Here is a 25,226-nt window from a genome sequence, read left to right on the forward strand (position 1 = left end):
AAGCACGGTTTCTACACGAGCCCAGCAGCCTTAGGAAAATTACAGCGACGTCTGTCTTGCAGCTTTCTAAATGTATCACAACTCCGAGCATTCAAATAACTCTACCATCAAATTATACACAATTTGTGATTCCGTCGGGGAAACCAAATATTACAGAATAGTGAGAGACTGCATTCTTAACATTTGTATCAGAAATAACTAATTTGCACATAATTAAAGCCAGATAAATGTAAACATAAGATATATTTTTTCAACAGCGTTTAATAAGCTGTTAATAAGAGACAAATAAAGAAACTTGTTGTTTCAGATCTCTCTAGACATAGGTAAGACTTCAATAAAACCAGTACAGATCTGGATTTCACATTCTGAAGTAACGCTATTTTATTGAAAGGAACGTTAAAACTATTTTACATTATAGTAATTTTGAAACCCAATGGCAACTTTTCTGATGCTTCATGAAAAGATGTTGTTCCTATTGGAAATCAATAGGAAGGCAGAAGAAATTAGATAGCTATGATTTGCCAAGAAATCAATAAGAAATCGAGCAATATCAGAACCCATGTTCTTTAACTTTTGCATATTAAAATTCGACTTGCATGTGGAACAGAACTTTAAGTACTTAGAGGAGAAAACACGTGAGGACCCATTATATTTTTCTGACCTATCTATCATATCTTGTCTGACAATTTAAGGTATTTTGCTTTTAAGACCTTCCCGATTTTGACAGATTAAAATACATTCCTGCTGCTTAAAGACATTATTTAGTTTGAAATGATTTAATACATCCTTAAGAACATTCTGTAATGCAACATCACCACCAGATATTTATTTGCAGGCACCTCCTACGATGCCTGGCATCAGCCGTCGCTGGGGGGGAGTTTTCAGCTGCGAAGGTCCCAACCCGGCACTTGGGGAGCGGCGGGGGGGGAACGGTGCGCAGCGCTGAGCGGCACCCCCCAACCAAACAGGTTGTTCTATACAGAAATACTCGGGGAAAAAGGAAAGCTTATAGCAGCATAACAAAGAGGATTTAGACGGAGATGAGGGTTGCAATTCATCAGGAGTTTTCCCCCCAACTTAACCCACAAGGAAAGGCACGGGGAGGTACTGCTCAGCGCTGCTCCAGAGCCTTCGCATACAGCCCTGGAACGCCGGCTGCGCCCCGTTACGGCAGCATAGCTACGCAAACACATTTCAGATCTCCCCCTGCACCTACGGATGGAAAGGAATTCCGCCAATACTGTGAAACCCGTATTTTAATATTTATTTGTTGCTTGTTTAGCAATATAGAGAGTCTTTAGACCGATATTCTTTAACAGTCATAAAAATTTTATTCAAACTGTAGTAGACTTTACCTTTCAGTGGGATGATTTCAATCAAATAGCGAAACCAACGAGACTGAATTCTCATTTTCTGAGTCACTATCACCTAGGACAGCTAGACACGGGCAGAACGAGCATCCCTTTCAAAGGCGGGTGCCGGTTTGCGCGGGAGCGAGAGGCAGCAGCGAGGAGGGAGGATGCTCCAGGGCAGCGCCAGAACCACGCCAGCGCTGCAGGAGCCCAACGGCCTCCGCGGCGGCCAGGGAGCCCAGCCGGCGCGAGGTGCGACGCACGAGGCCGCGGCGCGGCTCCCGCCCCGCGGCAGGGCCATGTCGCGGGCTGGGGCAGGCAGGGAGGGACCCGCGCTGCCTTTCGGCACGCGCGATTCACAGACGGCTTTATTGAGGGCGCCGGCGCTGAATACAGAACACACTCTATTTGGCTTTCACTCAATTAAGCTTTAAGCTGTCAGCAAACAAGACTTTTAAGTTAATTTTGAATCACCACAAATCAAGTTGAAGGTTGTGAAAGGGCACGCTCACATGCCGGCATGAAAAAAGGCAGTTTAATTGCCTCTGAATAGCTATTATATGCTGCAATTGGCCTATTGAATCTTAGATGATCTATTTATTTATCAAAGTGCAAAGACTGGTAAAAGAATGAAATGTATGAACTTTAATCATCTTCTCTCTTGCATAAGTAGGTAAAATTAAAGTTTTTGCATACAAAAAGTACTATTGAAATTGTAATCTTTTAACAAGTATCGATATGTTTGCATTATATTTTATTTTTGAATAGTTACAGCTGTCCACCACTACAGCAGAAATGTGAAAACAAATAATTTCCAATTCAATGAGATAATGCTTTTTTTTTTTTTTGTTAAACTTCCATCAGGTTTTTCACATACTATGTAGATAACTGATGTTTTGAACCTGCTAGCTTGAAAACCTGACTATCCAGAAGGAGGTATAGAAAACTGCTATAAAATGCTATAAAACCAGCTGCTATTAAAACGTGGCACAAAAAACTGCTGTACTTTTCATACCAGACCTCTGTCTTCATGAAAAATACTTTTGTTTAGAATAAAATGACATCGGATAGCACCCACAGGAATGGGTCTTCAGAACGTAAAAGTTGTTTTCATCAATCTACCTAGAAAAACTGCAACACAAACTAAGGAAATACCATTTTATCAATACAACTACTTAATTTTAAGAATAACATCCTCTAACTTTGCTGTGACTAATCCTATGCTTAAAATACACAGTTAACCATGGAAAGGGTCCAGCTGGATTCTTAAGACAATGCATACATATATATATATACACACACACACACACAAACACATCAAACAGTGAAGTCTAGAATTATTACAAGCGAATGGACACAATTTCTCTTTTTGTAGCTACCTACAAGAAGATGCTTTCAAAGGTGACTAGTCCAGCCAGCTGCAATTCTTCACTTGTTAAATAATGCAAGATTTTAACTAGGTATTCGCCGCCCCTTCAAACGGCGCTCGCGGAGCAAGACAGCCTGGGGGAATTCACATCACCGTTTCAGGTGCCTGAAGGACAACCCTGGACCCTGAGGCACTGGAAAGAGGCAGGGAAGGAAATTCAGAACAGCAGTCGGGAGCCTGAAGGTGCAGAGTGGTACCCACTGTTTATTGTTCTAAATGTCAGCCTGGTACCTCTGACAGCTTTGGTTTTTCTTCGCTCCTGTCTCCCTCAGGGAAGAGTCACAATCTGATATTGTGATAACGACTCCCTTGTCCACTTAATATTGACGTCGGCCAAAACCCTCCATGTTTCATGTTCTTCTTATCATCAGGTCCTGCAAAACTTGTGTCAAGAAGGGTGGTTTGCACGTGAAAACTGAAGAATTATGCATAGCTAATAAAAGCCTTCAAAAAATTATTGAGAAGTAGTGAAAAAGATCTGCCAATGATGGAAAAAAGTAAGCAAAACTAAGTGTGTGAAGTTTACTCATCCAGCGCTGGAAGAGACCACGTGTAAGGAAATGATGTGGTTATGGCTACATCATCGTAGGTGGGTGAGGCACAGGCTGCCCCGGGAGGTGGTCACAGCGCCACGCCTGACAGTATTCAAGAAGCATTTGGACAATGCCCTCAGACACATGGTGTGATTTTTGGGGTTGTCCTACACAGGGACAGGAGCTGGACTCGATGATCCTAGGGGGTCCCTTCCAACTCAGGGCATTCTATGGTTCTATGATCTCTTATTTCACATCTGCATTTAACCAAGCTGTCACATATCATGAGGAAAGTCCAGCTGGAGCCCAGGAGAAAGAAGCCACCGCTACAGCAACGGCTCGGGCTCGGGGGGGCTGGAAAAGGGCAGAGGAGAGGCTGGCCGCAGGCTGCGGCGCAGCGAGCACGGGAGGCAAAGCCCAGGGCGGTCCTGCAGGCACGGTCTCACGGCGGTATGGCTACCTCCTGCTAGCTTCGAGCAGCACAGCTCATTACACGGCACGAAAAGAGATGGGCCAGGAGGCTTTTCTGGAGAGAGAAGCAGAGCACTTTGATTCACGCAAGAAGGATGAATGTTTAGGGCAGATGAGATGCAACAGCTACTCGCTACGTCCAGGTGACCACACCGGAGTTTCTTTGGGCAGGAAGGTGAAGGACGGGGTTTTTACGGGGAACGTTTCTGATCTCGTTCTGGCATACCACGCAGACTGGTACAGACCACAGTCCCACTATCACAAACAATTATCTGGTCGACAATTTCTGCTCAGCAGGTTATTGTGCTACTGGACGGCCGTGGCTGGCTCTGTGATTTCAACACACAGAAATATTTTCTTCTTAAATCCAACATAGACTGACTTAGCGCTGAGACAGCACCTGATATTTTTGAGAAGGAAAACAGGTCAGAGGAGGTGATAAGGCACTGAAGTCACAAGAACAGTACACAGAGCAAATGTGTTTTATACAGATGGAGTGGGGACCTCTGAAAGGATTACCCCAAGAAATGCAGTCTGCATATTGCTGGGCTTACAGAGAGCGTTCAGACGACGCCTGAAAGGCTTACGCACCCAGGGGTGAGGAGACCGCCGGCTCTGCGCAGGCCTTATCTCTTCCTTCACGACTCCAAGCAGGCCCTAAGGCACCAGCAGTTTAACTCTGAGCTATAAGAGATGTTTCTGCACCCACACAGTAAACTCTACCGATGTTTGGTTCTTTTAATAAGCTATATGTAATTATAAATGAAACTATGGCTTGACATTTTAAACATCATTTAATATCTATACCATTTTTCACCAGCGAGTCCAAAAACATAAATTAAAAAAGTGCACATGTTTCAGGTCTTTGCTTTACATCAGTACTTTGTTGCCTCAGGAATTAGTATAACCTCAGGGCAATAGCTTTTAGATATTTAAGTAATAAACACAGCAATTTCAGAATTGTTATTACTGCTGTTGACGCAGTAAATTCATGTTCTGCAGTGAACTTACTGGATTACAGATGGAAAACAGCTCACTTGTTGCACAGAACAGAGGACAGCGATCTCAAACTACCGATGTCCGGTAAACTTAAAACAAACAAAAAAAACCTTCCCAAATTTCAGAAGTTGCTTTCAAGACTAAAGGAAATCTTAAAGAAGTTCTACGTTATATTTAACAACATACTGGTCATCAAGTAAACGATTCATGTAATAATAACCAGCACAAGCTTCTGGGAAAGTACTTTCCACACAGAAATTCATCGACTCCAGTAGTTCTTCTTATGGTGACGTCCGTAAGAACCGTCTTCCACAGGCAAATGGTTAATTGACGCAAGTAAATACTGCTAAAAGCCACAAATACCATGCATGTTAACAGCCAAACAGCTTCTTAAAGCATTTAGTCCGTGATTAAAGCTAACTTATCCCAAGACACTTACACCTTGCCAGCGCTGTTCTATTTAGCACGCGCAATCAAGCTTAAACTTACTGAGGCGGAGAGATGGTTGCAACGGTTTGTCACCGCGCGCCCTTCTGAAAGGCCGGCCGTTAGAAGGAGCCGCACCGACGCTGTCGCGCGTCCCAACGCCAGCACGGGAGCGACGTTACCTGCTGCAGCTGCGTCTTACCAAAGGCCTGGGGGCCGCTGCGCTCCTTGCCAGGGCCGCGGCACGTGCCGCAAGGGGCTTCCCTGCCCGCCGCCTCGCCAGGGCGCCACGCGGGGAGGAAAACCCCTCTGTCCAGCACCAAAACACAAAGACTTGCTGTGCCTCTGAAGGCATTCTTCAAATGCAAGAAAAACATGACAATATAGCCTTTTTTTTTTTTTTTTTTTAAGCAAAACAACTGCCGTAAAGAAGCTGGCTGAGAACGGTACCAAAGCTGGTGGCCTTGACGCGTCCCAAACATCGCCCAGCAACGACAGAGAACAGAAACTGTTGATACGCTCACATGCCTCGACGATCACAGAAAACACCGTGTAGATGTAAGCGTAATCCTGCCACACACTTTAACATCATTACACTATTATTAGAACCGAAAAAAAGAAAAACCCAAAAGTATGAGACTTATGAAGCTTTTGGTTGCAATGCTAACCAAAAATGAAATATAACAGCATTAAAAAGTAAAATATGAGGACTTTCAAGAATACTAGAAAAAATGCATTGTAACACATTGCTTTTATAACCTATGGCTCTCTAAAACTCCACTTCTACACCCGAAGAGATTATTCTAAATAATTTGCTTTTGACTGTAATAATTGATCAAAAGTCTTTGACTGAGTTAAAGAAAACATCACGCTGAAGCGTTTCTGCTTGCTGTCACTAAGAAGAACAGCCAGAAGAACACAATTAAGGTAGAAATGTTGCTCTGAGACAGAGAGAACTAACTTTTTCCAAGTTAATACGATTTTTCAGAGTAACCGTGGCACAAAGGGAGACTGTACAGCGCTGGAAGAAGACATCTGCCACCAAAACAACAACAAATTTCAGACAAGAGTCCCCGATCGCCTTCCACACAGTACTGACCTACAACACGCACAACGATGCCGACTTCCCACTTTCATGCGCAAAGAGGGACGGTGTGAGGACCGACGCTACTCAGACACACTATGCGAAGCTTAGTATTCAGCTGTATACCATCAAGTAAGTGCAGATATCAGAAAGTATACAAAGCTAAATGAAAAAAGTTACCTTTATCAAATACAAAAGCAAGCATTTGGAGATGAATGCATGTTGAAGACCGTTTCTCATGCTACACTAATGAGATCAGTATTTAACACAGTCTTTCTTCAAGACCACACTATCTACAAGTATAGCTTTCAGGTAGTATACTGATTTCATTGAAATATGTGATAGATAAGTATTTTTAAGTTTGAAAAGTTACTTGCTCCTGTGATATAAGTTGCGGCCTCTAAATTAGTACCTCACGGTGTAAATGCACAGGTATGGAGGGAACGCTAAACTTCATCAACACACCAAACGTCCCCCCTCCAAGCCAGCAGCTCTGCCAGGTTTTTACCCTCAGCGGACTGGGGAGGTCGGGGGAGGCCGGGCTGTGCCCTGCAGCCCCGGCCGGCCGCGGGGAGCAGCTCTAGTTCTTGGTCTTCAGCGACGCAACACCTGCAGCACGCGGGTACGTGCAGCCAAAGCTCTGCAGGCCCTTTGGAAGCGGCTCCTTCCAGCCGGCCGACGCGCAGCTGCTGAACACACGTGTCCCGCTGCCCGAGTTTTTCTGTTCTCAGCTCCGTGGCTCACAAGCTAAAGAAAAACTGATGTTGCTTCCCACGGAGGACAAAGATATTTAATAATGCTGCAGTCCCAGTTAGAGCTTAAAACCTATCTATATTGCCTTTTGTTAAGTAAATAATTTTGAAATTTTTATGCAAGTTTGCTAGCTTTTTCAGCCAAGGCACTTTTAATTTATTTATTTTTTTAAATCTACAACCCTTTTAGAAGTGTCCGTTATTTCTAAACCAATAAAACTTTACAACTAAGCACAAGCTGCCAGCCCGGTCTGTATCTGGCTCGGTGGCAGCCCCGGCTGAGGCCGGACCCCGCCGCCGGGCGCCGCAGGGCTCAGCACGGCCCTCGACTCTGCAACTGCTCTGCGCGTCTCCGTTAATTAGAAGCCACCCCACCAGCCCCCAAGCAAACCAGTTTTCTTGGATTAGTACTTCCTTAACGAACACACGGAGCCCTCTCCCAACGCTGACAGACGCCATTCAGACAGATGTCAAGCCCATAACCCCCTCACAGAGAGCAGGGCTCCTAATGGCGTTTACGGGGTGACATCTGCTTGACTGGCAGATGCCCATATCTTTTCAAATACATGCAGCTTTGTTGAAAAAAAAAAAAGCACGTGTTTTTACATGAATTATGTTTCCTTAAAAAAAAAAAAAAAGCATAGAATTTTACCCATAATTTCACGCTTCCTTGTAGACAGCTAATTACAAACTGTAGGAACCTAGATTCTCAACTAACTTTGTATACAATTATCTATTAGACACATTTCTCAAGGTGCTTCAGAATTCCTGTTAGTACACCTGAAAACTCAATTAAAAATTAACTTTTACATGTTAAATAACCCACGTCTGTGAATTCACATTCCATTTTTAATTGTAACAGAAAAGACCAAGTGACAGACATGAGTCAGTGTGTATTTTCTCTGTTTTCATAATTAGCATCTGAAAGGGATGAAGTTTGCTTTAGATGATAAAACCCCACTTTTCTGGTGTTCTACACAATAGGCAGTGCATGATATGGTAAATGGTTTTCCAATGAGTGATTAAATACAAATTAAAAGCTGCTTTGATCTCTCTATGGCGGGCTTTGGAGATACAAAAATGTATGTGACAGGGTTTGTGGAAGGTGCTCAGGTTCAGTCTAACCTACTTAAAAGCAACCCAGCAGGAACTTTGTCCGGAGACTGGCTCTTTTGGCACCCTCATTGTGCTGAACAGCGGGCCACTGCCTCGTTTGCTGGCGATGGCAGATGGTTTCATTTGTTGCGTACCTCCACGCCACCCCAAATTTTCAGCGGAAGGCTGGCTGGGAACGGGAGGGACGCAATGGGCAACGGCACCTGTCGCTCCCGCTTCAAAGAAATCCAGCTCCAGCAGTAAGAAAGAGAATGAAGAGAAACCACCAAAGCAGTCCAGAAGCTCAATATATTGTTAGAAATGTAACAAAAGGAAAAAAAGCAGAGTATATGACTTAACAGGTGACTGTCCACAGCTTTCAGTTTGCGGTTTGTTGAAATATTTCTTCTGCTACAGTGTAAGCCTTTGAGTAAAAAATTGTCATACCACACAGAGAAAAATAATACAGCACCTAGAAACTAATTTAAAACTACCTGGAATAGTTAGATTGTACCCAAATCAGAAAGTCTGGACAGTGGGGGCAAAATAAGAAGTGCTCAAAATACGAGAAAATACTGGAAGTTAAAAACGCCTGGAAATGTATTCCACGTACGGCTGCGCTTCAACAGCGGGAATGGTGCCGCAAGATGCAAGGCGAATCACAAGAAGACAATCCCTGCCCTTACACCGCTGCATCTTTAACACAAACGCTGTTGCTGACTAAAGAGCTGCTTTTAAGTTTAGAGTATGGGTTGATCTAGCAATATTTCTCGCTTCTGACTTTGCCAGCTAAAGGATAGTTATTGCTTAGAAAAATACTACTCATTATGCACAAAAATGAATTTTGTGAATATTGACAGAAGAGATTTAAAGGATTAAATTGTCAAGTTGACGAACGTTTATCAGTAGCAGTCCTAGATTTTATTTGCCATATAAGCCTTTGTATGTGCACTACTATAACTGCTGGAACTCTCTCATATCAGAAATAAGTGTCTGTACAAAGCACAAGGGTCTGCTTGGCTAAGAGTCCTTTTGGTTACACAGCTAAACAAAGAGCGTTTTTAAAGCATCTGCTTACAGCCTTACCCTGCCACAAGACATTTCCAAACAGCTCTTTCTCTCTCTGTGCAAGGATCACCAAGGGACAAGGGGAGGGCCGACATTATTTCTTCCCGTTCTGTGCACGGACGTGCCACGGCGGCGTGCAGGAGAAAACGGACTGGACCAAACAGCAAGCCCTTATCGCTGTAGCTAAAGCGGTCCACGTCCCCTATCTCCCAGCCTTTTGGGATGACAGATCCTTAGGAATAAATTGCATTTCAATTCAATTCCCCGCTATCCTGACACAGCAATTGACTATGCTCTGTCCTAAAGCGATAAATGTTTATGTTGGCTCAAGTGGAATTGAATGAAAATTGTAACTGTTACTGCTTGTATTTATAGAAATACCCAAACAGAGTAATTGCTCCAAGAAGAGGGTATTTAACTTTGCCACCCGTCGGAGGGTTATCATTTCACAGGCCAGCCCGCGAAAGCGAGCTGTCAGCGCGGCGTTGCTGCTCCTCGGGGCAGCGTTACCTCCCAGGAGCAGGCGCGGGAGCGGGCACAGCCGTCCGGGCCTTCAATTTCCCACCCACCGACACTTCAGTTCCACACAGCTATTAAAAACAAAGCTTAGCCAAACCATAAACTGTGTACTATTTCATAGCAGACAGCAGCTTTTGTAATCAAACCAACGAAGGGGCAGGAAATCCGTTCTCTAAGGTCGGCCCGACACTCCAGGACACCTAGCCCTCCCCCCCCGAGAGCCGGGTGGCTTACACAGAACTCCTCCAAATCTCCCAGAACTACGCCAAACGCTCCAGCAGAACGCGGAGGGCTCGCGTCCGCTTCCACCTCTGTCACTGGATCAGCATGTTTTTGAAAACCTTGTATCTGCAAAACCGAGGCAGCCTCTACTTCTACAGTCTTTGCAGGCGAGGTGGCTGTCCATGCCATGCAGAGTTCAGGGAAGGGGGAAAAATATTAAAAAAAAATAGTGTTTAATTAGAACCAGGGATGGGTTTGTGCTTTGCAAGTGTCATTGTCCATATTAACGTGAATAAGGTCATGGTTACAAAATGCAACTGCCATGGCAGAACTCCACGTTGTGCAACGCTGAAGAGGTTGGCGGGACTATCTAAGCGAGTGGAACCGAGACTAGAATCAGCTCGTCATGGCAAGAGGCACCTTTCGTTGTGTGGCACCATCAGCACCAAGGTCTTAACCAAAACCTGGCACTCCTGTTACAGGCAGCGATACCAAACACCACCCATAGGACATTCGCCTAAGTCTGGACACGGCTACAGTTACCCTGGGAATTCATTAGAACTAAATTAATTCTAAACTTGCTAGAAGCTTCTGTTGATTAGGTGTAAGAGCAATCCCTACAATATTCAGAATATATATCTCATATTTTGCCCCAGTATGTTATTTACGTCCATTACTAAGGCAATGTTGCCAAAGTTTTTGCCTCCGAGCTCTGCAACCTCAAAGTTACTTCCTTGAAGTTTTTCCTTTCCAAAACAGCTTCACGCAGTCAACTCGGTGGATTTTTAAAGACAGTCTATTTATGCTGTCCTGTCATTTTCTTTGTAAGTAAATAAATCTGTCAACAGAGGCAGCGATGCACTACAATGCTGCCTTTTCCACAGCCTCGGTGACATTTGACCATTTATCCCTGTTACGTGCTCAGCCATGTCCTTGCTTTACTGCCCCTACAGATGCTGCTGTACTTGTGTTAAAACAAAGACAAATATCTGTATGTCCAAATATGTAACAGTATTTTGTTGGTGTTTTGTTGTGTATGTGGTTGTTTGGTTTTTTTTTTTCCCCTTAAAGTATCTTGCTCTTCCTTTATTTATTGGAAAAACCTATTTGGATTTCTAAAATAAAACTTAGATGCTATCTTGGATCCTAAAATTACATTGAAAATAGATTGCAAATTACAAAATAAAAAAAAAAAAAAATTGAAAAAGCCCATTTACCATCATGACGAATTGCAAAATGTTGACCACTGAAGCCAGTAGATTTTATGCCCTACTAGGAAAAAATGCTGTTGTCCACGTGTGAATTATTTAGAGCAAAACATTTGCTCCACTTTTTGTTATCCAGAAAAGCCTGTCAGGCATTAAAAATAGCAATAAATACTACTGCTACATCGGAAGACTATTCTTGCATGTATTTTCAGTGCATTTGAAGACAGACTCAATTTTCTAAGCAACTCCTGCGCGTGTGGTTTTAAATGCTTAAGAGGCACTGTAGTGTACTGCTGAAGTATTTTCCAGAAACAGGCTTCAGTGCTTTCCAGCCAGCTAAGCTAAAATGCTTTAATCTCTAAAAGGACTGATGTGAAAGTGATCCTTTTAAAAAATTATTTGGATGAATGAAAGCATTTGGTGAATCTCAATTTGAACTGAAAAAAATCCTGTTGACCGCTGCACACCAGCATTACTTTGTGCAGTCAATCAATAAATATTAGCCTTAGTAGGAGCACTATAGAAAGAAGTGGCATCTTTTTTTTTAAGATAAGGTTAAGTTGTCTCAAAACTTTTTGGTTTTGTGTTCTACCAACACAAACTAATTGTTTTCAATTGTAAACCAAAATTTTGTCTTTACTCAGGATACTTTTTTAAAGCTCAACTGCTTTTAGTAACAGAAACACTTGCTCTGTAAATAAAATTGTTACTCCCATCAGGCTCTAGCAACATAGCCGATAGCTTTCTGAAAACCTCAGAACTTAACAGTCTAGCACACAGCAAAAACACACACATAATTTGGAACTTCCCCTATTAAAGCATCCCATCTTCAATCTCTTTCCCGTGAAAAGACCACACGACATCGAAGGGGCAGAAAGCCATCCCAGATGTAACACACGCTTGTTTATAATACTGCTATTGCTAAAGCTTCCAGAAAAAGAACCAGAAGGTCGCTAACAGATGTGGAGCCACGGAGACGGTATACGTTCCTGAAGGAAACGCTGATCTGATGTATATGCTGGGGAAAGCTGTTTCAGGGTATGCCGAACCCATTCATTAATTTATTTTTGTTTTTTTCCGAGGGTCCATCCATTTGTCGCTGTTTCTTGACAAGTCCTGCATCATCCCCTAGCTGCCAAAGGCATTCCCAGCAGCCTCCCTCCCTCTTGGCTAGTTCCAGTTAGCCTTCTGCCCCCAACCTGTGTTAATGCTCCCGACTCCAGACAGGCTGTTCTTCCGCCAGCAGTAATCCTGTCTCAGGCACCTTCAACCAGAGACGTGACCCCAAACTAGATCTGGCATACTAACTGTCTTCAGGTCAACAGAAATAACTAGTTTTCTTTTAGCCTTTCCCAAAAATCTATATAAAGCTCCGTTATAAAAAAAGATAGCTTTCACGCTCTGTAATCTGCAGTGTGCTATGCTAAAATGCATACTGTCGTCATTCAGTTTCCAAGGATATCGATATTGAGCATATAGATATTTTCCTCATAAGCATGAAAAAAGAATCAAAAGACAACTACTTATAATTAAATGCATGTTTTTGCATGGTCTGTCATTTCAGAATATGCCTCAGTGGACTACAACTCTTGACTTTACCTGCCAGTCTAGAATAAAGTAGAGCACCAGTAAACAGCTCTACGAGTACCGTAGAACTGAAATGCACTGGAGTCCTATGTGCGACAAACTAGAGACACCTCCTTGTTGAAAAAAAAAACTCGATCAAGCAGACTAATGGTAGCACCCTTACATCAGATCTTCCATCAAGGTAAATAATTTAAGGGATAACTACAGAAGATCATATAAAGCCTTTATTCTTCAAGAGCTACAAGATAAACATGTAGGTTGCAGGCAGACTTAAAAGCTCAAACCGCATATATTAAAATACAGACAATGATTCAGAAGTAACACAATAATATTATAGTAGTTAGAGTTAAGCAGGTATTTAGTTTTTGTCTACAGCTCTCTTCTACGTTTGAATAACTTCATTTCTAACAGCACATACTTCCTAAGCAGCGTCAGTATTTCGTTTTCTCATGAAAAATGTGCTATTTGGCAGAAAGCGTTCCATCTCCTCTGCACAGTACCTAGTACGTCAAAAAATAACATATTCCTTATATTAATGCTCACCTGCCGCGATGTCGTCATCAACCAGGTCATGCTCTTCTTCCTGAACCTTTGCTTCTGTTCCCAATGAATCTGGGCTTGCGCTACCAGTCTGAATGGCTTCCGTGGTTACTCCAGCTGAAAGAAACAACCAAACGCCCACAAAAGTCAGTGATTTTGGTAGATAACATCCTTAGATCAGGAAAAAAAAAATTATCTTTTGATATTCTGAACCATGCAATGTAACTCTATGAAACATAGATAAAGCAAAGAGCGACTATTTGCTGGTTTCCCTTCTCACTGAACGCGGCCTTTTCACAAACCTATCCTTTAAAAATCTTTTCCACACTGTAAATATCTCTTTTGTATTTTCTTCTTTTTCTGCCGTCTTCTAGCATCATTAAAAACATCAGATACACATAGCACACACTAACAACTTATTTAGCCACAAGATGCAGAGTTCCAGCAGGACTTCTCTTACGTGCCCTCGCAATACTTCATCTCTCGCGCCAAGAGAAGTGCGGTTTTTCCAGGCTACCTTCAGAGTGTGTTGATGTACCTGACTGCTTCCACGTCAGCGGGGCTGGGATGCATCCGTTAGTTGCTATTAGACATTACAGAATGAACACCACATCGTGCCACATAACGCCACGTGATTAAAGCTGTCATTCACCGGTTTATACTCTGCTCATTTATAATCTTTAATTATTCCCTACATGAGCCTTACCACAATTCAATCAAGGCATTATCAAAAGAAGTGTTTTGCTAAGCCTCACAAATAGTCTTCCCAAAGAGCTTTCGGAAAGCTAAAAAGCAGACTGAAGGGGTGCCCTGATAAGACTTCTTTCCTCCCAATGCATCCTCTATGTCAGCTTATACTATCAAAAATCTTATTATATGAAGAGATCGCTGCTTTACGGATTGTGGCATTAGGTTTGCAATCCACAGGGGCATTAAGTCCCCGTTAAAAAAAGCACCACGGCCCTTTGTCAGCACCAACCAAGTTTCAACAAGAAATGAGGTCTCCGTAAATGACCCCGCCTCGCGGAGGGCAGACAGCTCTCGCTGACCAACGCAAGCGCCAGCGACGGCTGGGCACTGGGCGGCGGAGAGCTGCCCGCTGTACCTGCTGCTGCTCCTCTTCTGCCTTTGGATCGTCTTTATAAAATCACTAACGTGCGCTACTTCAGTTCTCGGTAGTTCTCATGGAAAAACTCCCTAGTCTTCTCCAAACACATGACTGTTGATTAATAAGTGAAAAGATGACTGCATCATAATAAATGACAAGGGGGGAATCTGTCGGCTGCGTACAACAAGGTTTGTGAATCCACACCTGAAAGCCATTTAACTCTGCGTCATCTTTAAACCAGTTGAGAAACATCAACATTCTCATGAGTATTCCAGATTTTACTTTTTTTAGTAGTGCTTTTAAATACTAACTATTCACAGCAAAGTAATTACTTACACCTTGTGATAACAGAGCGATTGTCCGACAGCAATTTCTAACCTTATTCTGACATAACCTCTTTATAAAGAAACTAGTACCTTTTAATGACTTTCTGACCATCCTTCTCGTTGTGTCAACACGTATAAAAAACAGCGATAACAAATACACAAGCAGACTGGAACGCACCGCCGAATCAATAGCATAGCACTTCATTAAGCATGCTGGCATGACTGCACAGAGATCGCACGCAATTACAGACTGCACATGCACCTTTTTCGGGACGCTTTTGAAAATCAGGAGCTCGCTGTTGGGGTGCAGCTGCTGCAGCCCCGGGGCATCACCCCATGGGCTCTCCACCAGCCTCCACGCAGACGGCAGGATTCCAGCACCGCTTCGTCAAAATCCTTTTTCGTCTTCACCTTCAAGCACCAACTATTTTCTAACACCGCTCTTTATTTGTGCGTACCCAGTGGAGTCAGCCAGTGCGTTGAGGGGGAGAGAGCAGGTTATTTTTTAAGCGCTGTGTTACATTTTGCGTTGCAGTCAGTGCGAGAAGCTGCTCATCTCTGCAGGCGTAGCAAGCATCCAGCTGTTGCCTAAATATCACTTCCGCAGCCTAAAATTCTTTGCTTTCTTTCCACGCGCAGAGATGGGTGAAGAGTTTGCATGCCTTCTGAAACCTGCAGTATGAAGGCTCCGACTGACGAGCTTTCATCTCAGAGGGAGGGTGGCTGAACACCCAAGCCGGTAGAAGCCAAGGGTCAAGCAGTCCCTAAACAGCAAGTTTAGGCTGCGCCAGAATTTAGTTATTACTTCACCTCTTTCCCTGTTTTCTAGCCCTGAGTTGCTGAAGAGAGGCTGATTTTTCCGTATTAGATGTGCTACACCTTTCTAAAGAGCTTAGTGAGATCAGTTATAGCGCAATGGACGGAAATAAGTGCCTTTGCATGAGGGATTCTAAGTACAGCGTATAAAAAGTTAGAAAAGTTTATTACAATTTTATACAATTAAAATAAAAATATAAGTAAAAAAAAAAATCTATTTAATCAGAATGATTAAACATTCCCCCCAAAACACTGAATGGATAAAGCCAAAAGGGGAAAAAAATAGCCATCGTGCAAATATGTCAGGCAATAAATTATCGTTTCCTTACAATGAAAATCCAGTAAGAAGGAACGTGTATTCCTGGACACAAGTGTTTCCTACATAAGTCTCAGAAAATGTCTTAGAAACACATCTTAGAAGTGAAAAGATCATAAAACCCTGAATGTATTAGAAATAAGCCAGTTAACATATTAGAAAATATTGGAAAATTAAGATATACTTGTAGTAGAAACTTACACCATTATTACAATTTACTATTTACTGCAGCATCCTAAACTCATTATTCATTTAATACATTAAAATGTTGCAGCACAAAATTATTTGCCTTACTTCTTTGTGCTCTTTTAAGTCAAACCTTGCACGAGTAAGATGATCAACCACATATACAAACAGGAAAGTCTTTGGGGTCTAATCAAACTATCCGTACTCAGTGAAGACTCCCATTTAAATCGATGGAAGTTTAATTAAGTTTTACTCAATTAATCTGGCTTCAAATAAAACTTTCTAACAGAAATATAAGCCTACCAGAGAGACATTCATAAAAACTGACAACGGTGTATTCGTTATTATAGACTTTTCATATTTATTTTGCTTTCCAGTGATAACATGGATTATTATACTTGAAGCAGTTTAAAGAGCGACACAATTTAAGGACATCTATTTACATTTCTTCCACTTTGTGCTGCCACGTATAAGATTTTCACTTAAAAAGAAACAGTCGTTTGATACAAACATTTACCTGAATGAACTGGGTTTTAGCAATATGGGAAGCAAGAGAAGTGTCTGTGCTTGATTTCTGGGCAGAATGTATTGAAAACAGATTTCTGCAGAGACTGACCAGCGCTGCCCGCACCCCGGCAGCCCGTGACAGGCAGCCTGCCTGCCTCGCATTAATTCACTTCACACCGCTCCGATCGATCCCAGGCAGCTCCCAGCCGCCCCGCGCGCTGCCTGTCTGCCGGCTCCATCCGCATCCCACGCGCACACAAAGGCCGGGGCAAGATAACCTTTTGCTTTCCGTTAAAGCCATAGTAGCCATTTTTCTATCTGCAGTAACATCACATATTTAAAAACATATCTGTCCCTCCAGGGCCCGGCGGACAGACCCACCACCAAGGGCTTGCAGGTGTCCCACGCCACAGAGCCCCCGAACGATGCCTTCAGCGTTTTAAGCAAACGTTACGCTGGCCAAGGGAAAATAAATAAATAAGAGAAACAAAATAGAAACCTAATATTCAGCAAAGGAACCCCTTTAAAAAAAATAATTTCATTTGCAGAATCCATTTGACACTGAAGACAGCCTTTGCTCTTAAAAATAAGCAGGTAGAAAAAGGCAGCGGCGTTTTTCCCCTTTTGAACTTCACCTGAAAACACGGCCTCGTGGCAAGCGCCCCACGGACCACCTAGCATTTCAGAAACAATCCTACGCTGTGAAAATGAGGAGCCGACAAGGCCATTGCAAATATTTACAGTCGCATGACATAATCTCAGTAGATACAAGATGAAGCTTTGAAAGCTTAACTGTTTTCCTCCCTGTGGGAGCCTGAAAAATACCAACACCTGCAACATCTCTCATAGGTTTAATTCGCAGCATCACTTACACATCCATTCCCATCTGACATGGGGTCAACAAGCCGACATGCCAATTTTGGATTTGAAGGCCCAAATCAAACAAAGATTTATTGTTCCCCCTAACGAGGCGTTGTGAAACGAAGCCCAACGCCTCCCAACGCCTGACCCGCGAAGCGCGCGGCGCGGAAGCCGCGCAGGCGGCCGTAGGCGAGCGGCTCGGCGCAGCGACAGCGGAACCGGGCCCACCGAGGGGCTCGGCGCGCGCCGGCAGGCCCTCAGAAGAGAACATAAGATCTGCTTGGCTTTCTCCCTGCTCCTCCACCCCGCCATCTCCAGGGGACAATAATCTCTCTTGCATCAGTTAAAAGATTATTAAAAGATAACCCTGTGCAAGTCTGCCTGTCTTTCAAGTCTCCTGAACACATTTTATCAAAACGCTGGGAGACATGCCAGGCGCTTGATCTGTCCGAGTAAGGTCATGTCCCAAAATTGCTACTGGATCCGAGCACTGAATATACAAACGGGGAAAGATTTCATCGCTGTTTGCTAGCACCACACGCGTGATTCATTCAAGAGCCAATTAAATGCATAGGACAAAGTATCTTCTATCAGCAGCAAGCTTCTATTAGCGATTACCGCTTGTTTTAATTAAAACAAACCTGTTAATGCACAAGAGAAGCACTGTTTCTACATCATGCATATAAGAACTATTGCAGAGTAATAACGTATGCTGGACACAAAAATATGCTGATGATAATTTATGCCCCTATATCAAGAGGCAAAATTGGGAGAAGTGGAGGACGAAGGAATCAAAGCAGTATCTCTTTCTCTCTCGTATTGCTTCTCCTTACCTTTCTAGCATAAAACTATATTTTCAGAAGTTCAGTGCATCCATTTTGGCCATCCTAAATAATTCTTATCCCCTTCAATTCCTCCCCAGACCTTTAAAAATCATGTCATCTTTTAATCACGTCTTACAACGTAGCTAATATATAGACTTTACTCTTTACCCACAGCGGCAATATTTGTAGCTCCTTATTCTGCTTCTCCTTTCCGATATGGTAATTATCCTCCTCCTTCAGAGCGTCAGCATCTCTGTGTACGTTCATACAGCCAGTAACACTAGTAAACGCCTTCTCAGCCCTGTCATTCCGGAGAACCACAAACTCTGGACCCTTAATTCACATAGTTCTCAAGACCATTAATATAAAAAAATTAATTCCAATTTGCTAGTCATGGCCTGTTTGAAAGGTTTTCAATACCAGTGCTTTCACAATGCTGAACCTTTACATTCAAGTCATTCATTCAGCCATGCTCAGCTGATTTTCTTCCTGTGTTTTAAAGCTTTCTTGTTCCGACAGGTAGAGCACATCCTAATTTAGTGTTAAAACAACTGCTATGCTTTGATTTGCTAATGACTAACATAAAGGCCCAAATACTGCTGCATGCATACTTGAATTGAACGCATACAAAATACTCAAAGCTTTTTCTTAACCCAGCCAGTCCCTGGCTGTTGCTACAAGGATGCATGCCATGCTTCTAACCCCAGCACAAACATAAGCACCAGAGGCAGAAGAAAACAGTATGCTTCCAGCTGATGCGCATGTAAAACAGAACTGCATACTCTTCTCTAAAACCTTCAAATGTCATTGTTTAAGTAAGGAGGAGCACCAGAAATCATAAATTATTGAATCTAATACAAATTACTCGTTGTTTTCAAGTATGTTAAAAAGAAGTTCCTTTTCTGGAAGCAGTCAACTTGGCTACAGCAGGCACTACAGAGTGGTTTATACACACTTCACCAACACAGTTATCTCCGTAACCTTGCACCCAACCAGGTCACTCAGTATCACTCCAGAGAAAAGAAATTAGTAATCATCAACAGTTGCTATAGCAGCTACTCCTGAGAGTAAAGGGCAACTACAGCTGTATTCCTCAAACTGCGCATAACTGACCTCAGAAGAAGATCAATTAAAAAAAAATACATCCTAATATACAAAACAGCCCAAATATCTACCAATATGAATCGAGGCTCTTTGGCATGTATATACAATATGCTTTCACTCATTATCCACTGCTTGGCTGCACATCTAACTGTGCAACAACATCCCCATCCTAAGGCAAAGGCTACGTGGCTAAAGGCTGTAATTAACAGCAGCTTAGTCTTACCAACAAATTCTCAACATCACTTTAAAGTACTGTGTTCCATGTAATTTATGCATTCAATTTAGATTTAATAAGATTATTACACATCTCTCAAAAATCAATTGGTATTTAATAGAGATCTTTCTCTGAATAGAAACTACGTGCTTCAGTGGAAAAAGAATCTCATTTTAAGATGAACACCTACAACTTCAAAGCAAACATTCTCATTTACGACAATATAAATTTTTACTGGTTTGTTATGTAAGGCAGATGAGTTTGGATGTTATTCTACAAAGGCAAGTTTCTAGATGGACAAGTGAATAGCGTATCTCATGATGCTGACAGATCTTCCAAGAATATACTCTTAGAGTCTGTACAACCTCTGCTTTAATAACAATGAATAAAATGAAAATAGCTATTTTGGAGAAAAATACAACCGATTAAATAGTGGTCAGTAGCTATTTAACTTATTTGGAGAATAAACTTTACCCAATATCTCCTTGCAGCACTTGGTAACCAATGGCTTTCAACACCCGCCTGGGCAGGCGTCGCATCGAGTGTTTAACAGACGCTGATGGACACACGCTGCACGACCCTGCATTAGCTCCTTCCGGAATCCTTTTACGCTCTTGGGATGCCGAAGGATCCCTCTATAACAATTTCTATAATCTAATTACACATTCTTTGAAAAGGAAAGTCAGCGTTTTACCACCAGGACCTTGTAATCTTATCAGCCTTTTTCATAGCAGGTTTCTTCCCTGAAACCTCTAAACTACAGCCTAGCCCCTCAACAGCAGCGGCAGCCTTCGCGAAAGGCGCTCCAATCCCAGCGAGACGTACTGAAGCGTTCGATTTGCCTAACCGACATTAGTGCCCTTAAGCGATTTCATGATTGTGAAATTACTTTGAAAATTTCAAGAAACTTTTCTATATAAGCCTAGATTTTTCCCCTAGAACTTTCCCCTCCATCGGTAGTGCTGTTCATAATTTTGTGTACAAAATGCCTTTTTTTCTTTTATCTAGCAACCAAGTTATTTTAGGTTTAACACAGCATTACTTACGTGATATAACGCTGTCAATGTACTGTGGTAAATAAGGAGCCCATGCATCGATGGTTTCTTTCCGACCTGCCTGCTCGATTCTTCTGAGTTCTGCTAGCAACAAGGCCTGGGCAGCTTCTCTTACCTGTAAAGCCAACAGCAACATCATACCAACTCCAATATCAAATATTTATCAGTATGCTTTCAGTACAATTTAGCAAGAACAAAAGAAAAACTTCTACAGAAAACTAACCTAAGCTTTTAGAAGACCTTCTACACAGAACTACACAGAAAAAGGTTTCCCAAATTTAAAAACAAACAAACAACAAACTGGGTTCTTACGTCAACAAATACAAAATACTATCTTGTACTATTTGTCCCCCTTTCATATCACTTGTTCCATGGGAAAAGTTCATAAAGACACATTCATAAATACACATATTATTTTTGGTCTAAAAGATTTAATGCATAAGGAAGTTAAGTGATTTGATCAAGGTGAAATAAAAAATTGTGGACAAACAGAATATAAATATGCTACCCTGACACCTAAGGTATCCAGTAACTGGACTTCTGTTGCTTACAAGATTTAATGAGCTTCAAAGTAATTACCCTCTCAGGAAACCATCTCACGGTATATCCTCTCTAGCAAAAGAACAGGCAATCAGGTAGCAAAAACCATATTCCCAGCTAGGTGCCAGGACCGCTGAGGACCTGCGCCCTACAGCCCAGCTCCGTTACTCCTTCCCCACTTGGAAAGCTGCACAGTCAACACATTTTTTGCCACAACAGCACAGGTGTAGTGTTAAGGCCCACTAGTCATTTATCAAACAGTTGGGTGACAAACCATTTACTGGCTACTGTATACACGCTCCAAAAAATAAAGCAACTCAGCAGTCTCTTGAAAAATATAGGGTAGGTTTTTTTAATCTTAAGTTCCTTAATGGAATCATGGAAATTTTAAATCCAAGAATTTCTTTAAAAAAATATGTACAGCATCCAGAAGGTAAAAAAAAAAGTGTGTATATACATATATATATATATATATATATTTAGACATGGTAACTTTTTCAACATTTTGACAGGTTACCTGGAAAATTAACTTACTAAATATGAAATAAAAACTCCAGGAACTTGTGTCAGAAAAGAATTATATTCTTTTTATACTAAGGGAAAATGTGATCAGTAAAAGACAACATAAACCCCCCCAAACCCTAGCAGTCCAACATTACTACTGAAATCACCTCCAAGCATCGATCCTGCCACCTGCGAGCCAGCATCTCCAGAAGAGGAGGTCTGAATTTGTCCAGTCCCAGCAGGTCGGGGAGCATTACACAGTGCATAGCAGCAAGCTGGCTCCACCCTGTTAAAACACATCACAACAGGAACATAAACATAATAAACAGTGAAGCAATTTTAAGTTCAAAATGCCATCAAGTAAATTTACGTTAGCCACTGGCCTGGTACGCAGTAGGTCTTCAGGAGAAGTTGGGAGAAAGAGGGAGAAGAAAAAAAAAAAATAGAATAGAACCCATTTTGCAGCAGAACAACCGAATTGTTTCTTCTGCCGTGGGAACCCGGGGCTCGCCCCGTCTTTACTGCTGCCAGCTGACCTCAGGGCAGGCTGTACGGTGCATGTGCTGTCCGGATCAGACAGGAGCGAGCTCTTCCAGGCACAAGTCATGCCTCGTGAACTAGCTGGTCAGATCCCAAACACATGCAAGGGCCAAATGAGACATCAGCAGCAGATTGCCTCAAATCGGTCCCGATTAAACACAAACATCCCTCTTCCTCCCCAGCCCCTCTCAAAAAGACCTCAGTATCTAGTTGCGTGCTTGGATTTTAAACTTGCAGCCTTAAGAATATGCTCCACATACATACTAAGTATAAAAAAGTCCCTAAAAGTATTATGGCCAATTTTTTTCAGAAGCATAAGCTATGGTTCCGAGTTCAAGATTTAGATGCCCTGTTCAAACCATAATTAGCATTACTTATCATGATATTTAACGTCCTACATGCAAGTGTGATATAATTCGACTACAGAAAACTTAGCGTATGAATTACCGCTAGAAAAATTACATAGAATTTTCTGTCCTGTTTTAAAAGGTATGCAAATATGTACAAGCGCACATTTGTCTGCTTTCCTTATCTTTCCATCTAAATCTTACTTCAACACGTTTACTTCAGGGGCATTCATACTACAAGCCTGCAATATTGTGTAGTTAAAACCAATAAAGATAAGCACATCAAGCTCAAACAACATAGCTTGTAAAAACGCTTGTAAAGTACTCTAGGCAAAAGAATTCTTTTAGTATTGTGCTCTACATTGACTTGAGAAATACTTCAGGTGAGCATATAGATCTATATTTTTAAATTGTCAGCAATACTGAGCATAAAAATCTAAGTATTTTAACTAATAAAGCTCTTCATGGTGCTACAAGAAAAGAAATCATTATGTCAATTTTCCTTAAAGAAAAATGGATTAAAAAGAGGAATTTCCAATTTAAGAGAATGCTGTTTCTACTGCTTGAGATGCATGAAAGCAGGAGTTTATAGCTTACTAATAAGGGCATAAAATTCTGATTTAAAGCGACTTGCCTACAGGGATACAAGGGGGCTTTGGTTGGTTGGTTGGGTGTCGTGCCAATCTTTTTGGCAGAAAGACATTCTTCATAATGTGGGTAAATACTTATTGGAAAGAAATCACCCCCGACACAAAACCCAAGTGGTTTAAATAAACACTAAGTTTTCACAAGCACCAAAAATAAATTTAAATGACACGAAACTGATTTTGTTTGTTCCATTTTCAAAGGAGCGTTATATTTTTAGTCGTTCCATTTACACCGTGGACTACGGAGCGCTGGTGCTCATTCATCCCAGGAGCGGGTGCTCGCCCCAGCGGCTCCTCCCCGGGCTCCAGGCCGGCCGAGCCCTTCGGCGCAGCGCAGGGCCGGGACACGGCGCCCGCGTGGAACCCGCCACGCGTGCTGCGGCTTCTCTCCCGCGTACAACACCCATGGGGAAAGGCACACGTGCTTGCCCTGCCTAACAGGGGCTGAGGTTTTTGTCAAAACACAACTGCAAACCCGAACAAGAGCCGAAATATCATCTTTGATACGCTGGTTGAGAACTGCATTTACAGGCAGTCCAAGACACAGACTGAATCTGCTCAGCCTCTGCCAGCATTAATGGCAAAGCACACAAACCTAAACTCATTGCCCCTCTTTTTTGCAAAGAAAAATTCCTACATAGATCAAATTAAAGTCATGTCATAACAATGATAAGGGACATTAGTTGAAAGTAAAAGACAAATAGATAGAAAAGTGAGGAAAGAATACCTTCATTGACTAAGAAACAGGTATGTAAAGTAGGAGCAGTGTCAGAGCCAGAGTGACCAGCTTCAGTGCTAGAAGAAACAGCAGGAGCAACTTGCAGAGGAAAGAAGAAGAAAGAAAAGAGAAAAAAATAGGAAAGTGAGGACAGCAGCTTCTGAAAAACAGATTAATATCACTGAAGAATGAAAAACAAAAAACTAGAGGAAACTGTGATAATATTAAACTTAAAAAAATTCTAGGTTTTACAAGAAGTGCAATGCCAGTGAGAGGAAGACATGCAACTGCAGAGAAACACAGATACACTACACAGAAACTTTTATGTTTTGAAGAGACAAAAGTACCTGTAAATAAAGCGATTACAAAGGTGTCTTTAGATAGCTAGATTGGGTTTGACAGCATGGTTGACTACAAATTTAAAAAACAGGAGTTTCACTGCTGCTTCTTGTGCTTTTCCCATGTTTAGATTTGGAATTTGCATTACTCATTAAAAACCCTAGAAATAACCCCTTTTAAACCTGGGCTGCCCCATCTGTCATTCCTAGGTGTCATAGAATGTATTACCGATGGTTAGTTTTTATACAGGTTCATTTTAAATGTGTCTCCCTTCAAATAATTTAAGCCTAGACCAAAGAAAGGGCCAAGAACCTAAAGCAGACGCATACAAAGCGTACAGTGTGGGACCACAGGCAAGCAGCTACAGAAGAGCACCGTTCAAGCGTGTTAAAACCCCATCTGTGACATTTATTTTGTAAACTGCACCGTTTCTTGGTGCAAATGTAACTTAAAAGCGGTTCTAAACGTTCTACTTCCACTAATGCTTCACGACTTAATATTATCACATGAAAAGATGCGCAGACCTTATGGCATACACATGCTACAACCCAGGGTCAAGGCGGAGATTTAGAGGTCACTATCTGACACTTCCTTCCTATAGAGAAATTACCATATGTCATGCACAAGCATCTTCAAATTAATCCCCCGCTCTTATTCCGTTGCAGAACGACAATGGGTTCAAGCTCCTGAACCGATTAAGCATTGTCTTCTCAATGGTCCGTTTGCTTTTCATGCAGTGAACTTCTTTTGTCGCTGTGGGACATCTGCATCAAAACTACTTTTTCCAGACTCGCCCCCCAAATGCATCACGAAGGCACGTGTACAGTGACAGGATGGCTAGCGCCAATCACTTCCTAACAGCAAAACCTAGTTTCGGTAGATGTATAAGAAAAGCTATTCGTTTGATGAAAAAGATGGTTTGTAAAAACACAACCCCACCCCAAACGTCTTACCCTGCCGTTTCTTTTTTGCCTCGTTTTGTTGCAGTT

The 25,226-nt window shown here is 42.2% G+C and overlaps 1 protein-coding gene across 8 annotated transcripts in view; it reads right to left on the minus strand.

The window, feature by feature from the left end:
• WDR7 (WD repeat domain 7) overlaps positions 1 to 25,226 on the minus strand; it is a 147,755-nt gene that overhangs the window by 78,938 nt on the left and 43,591 nt on the right. For 7 of the 8 annotated variants that reach the window (XR_014230650.1, XM_082335888.1, XM_082335890.1 and 4 more), the window contains 3 exons: positions 21,814 to 21,932; positions 20,594 to 20,717; positions 13,289 to 13,402 (listed from right to left, as the gene is read on the minus strand). The exons of the other annotated variant lie outside the window; for it this stretch is intronic. Coding sequence is in view for 6 of the 7 variants with exons in the window: in XM_082335888.1 (XP_082192014.1) it covers positions 13,289 to 13,402; positions 20,594 to 20,717; positions 21,814 to 21,932 (357 nt within the window). In the remaining variant the exon portion in view is untranslated. The remainder of the gene's footprint in view (positions 1 to 13,288; positions 13,403 to 20,593; positions 20,718 to 21,813; positions 21,933 to 25,226) is intronic. 8 annotated transcript variants of the gene reach the window in all.

The sequence above is a fragment of the Platalea leucorodia genome, assembly GCF_965183815.1.
Source record: "Platalea leucorodia genome assembly, chromosome: Z".
NCBI classification, from domain to species: Eukaryota; Metazoa; Chordata; class Aves; order Pelecaniformes; family Threskiornithidae; genus Platalea; species Platalea leucorodia.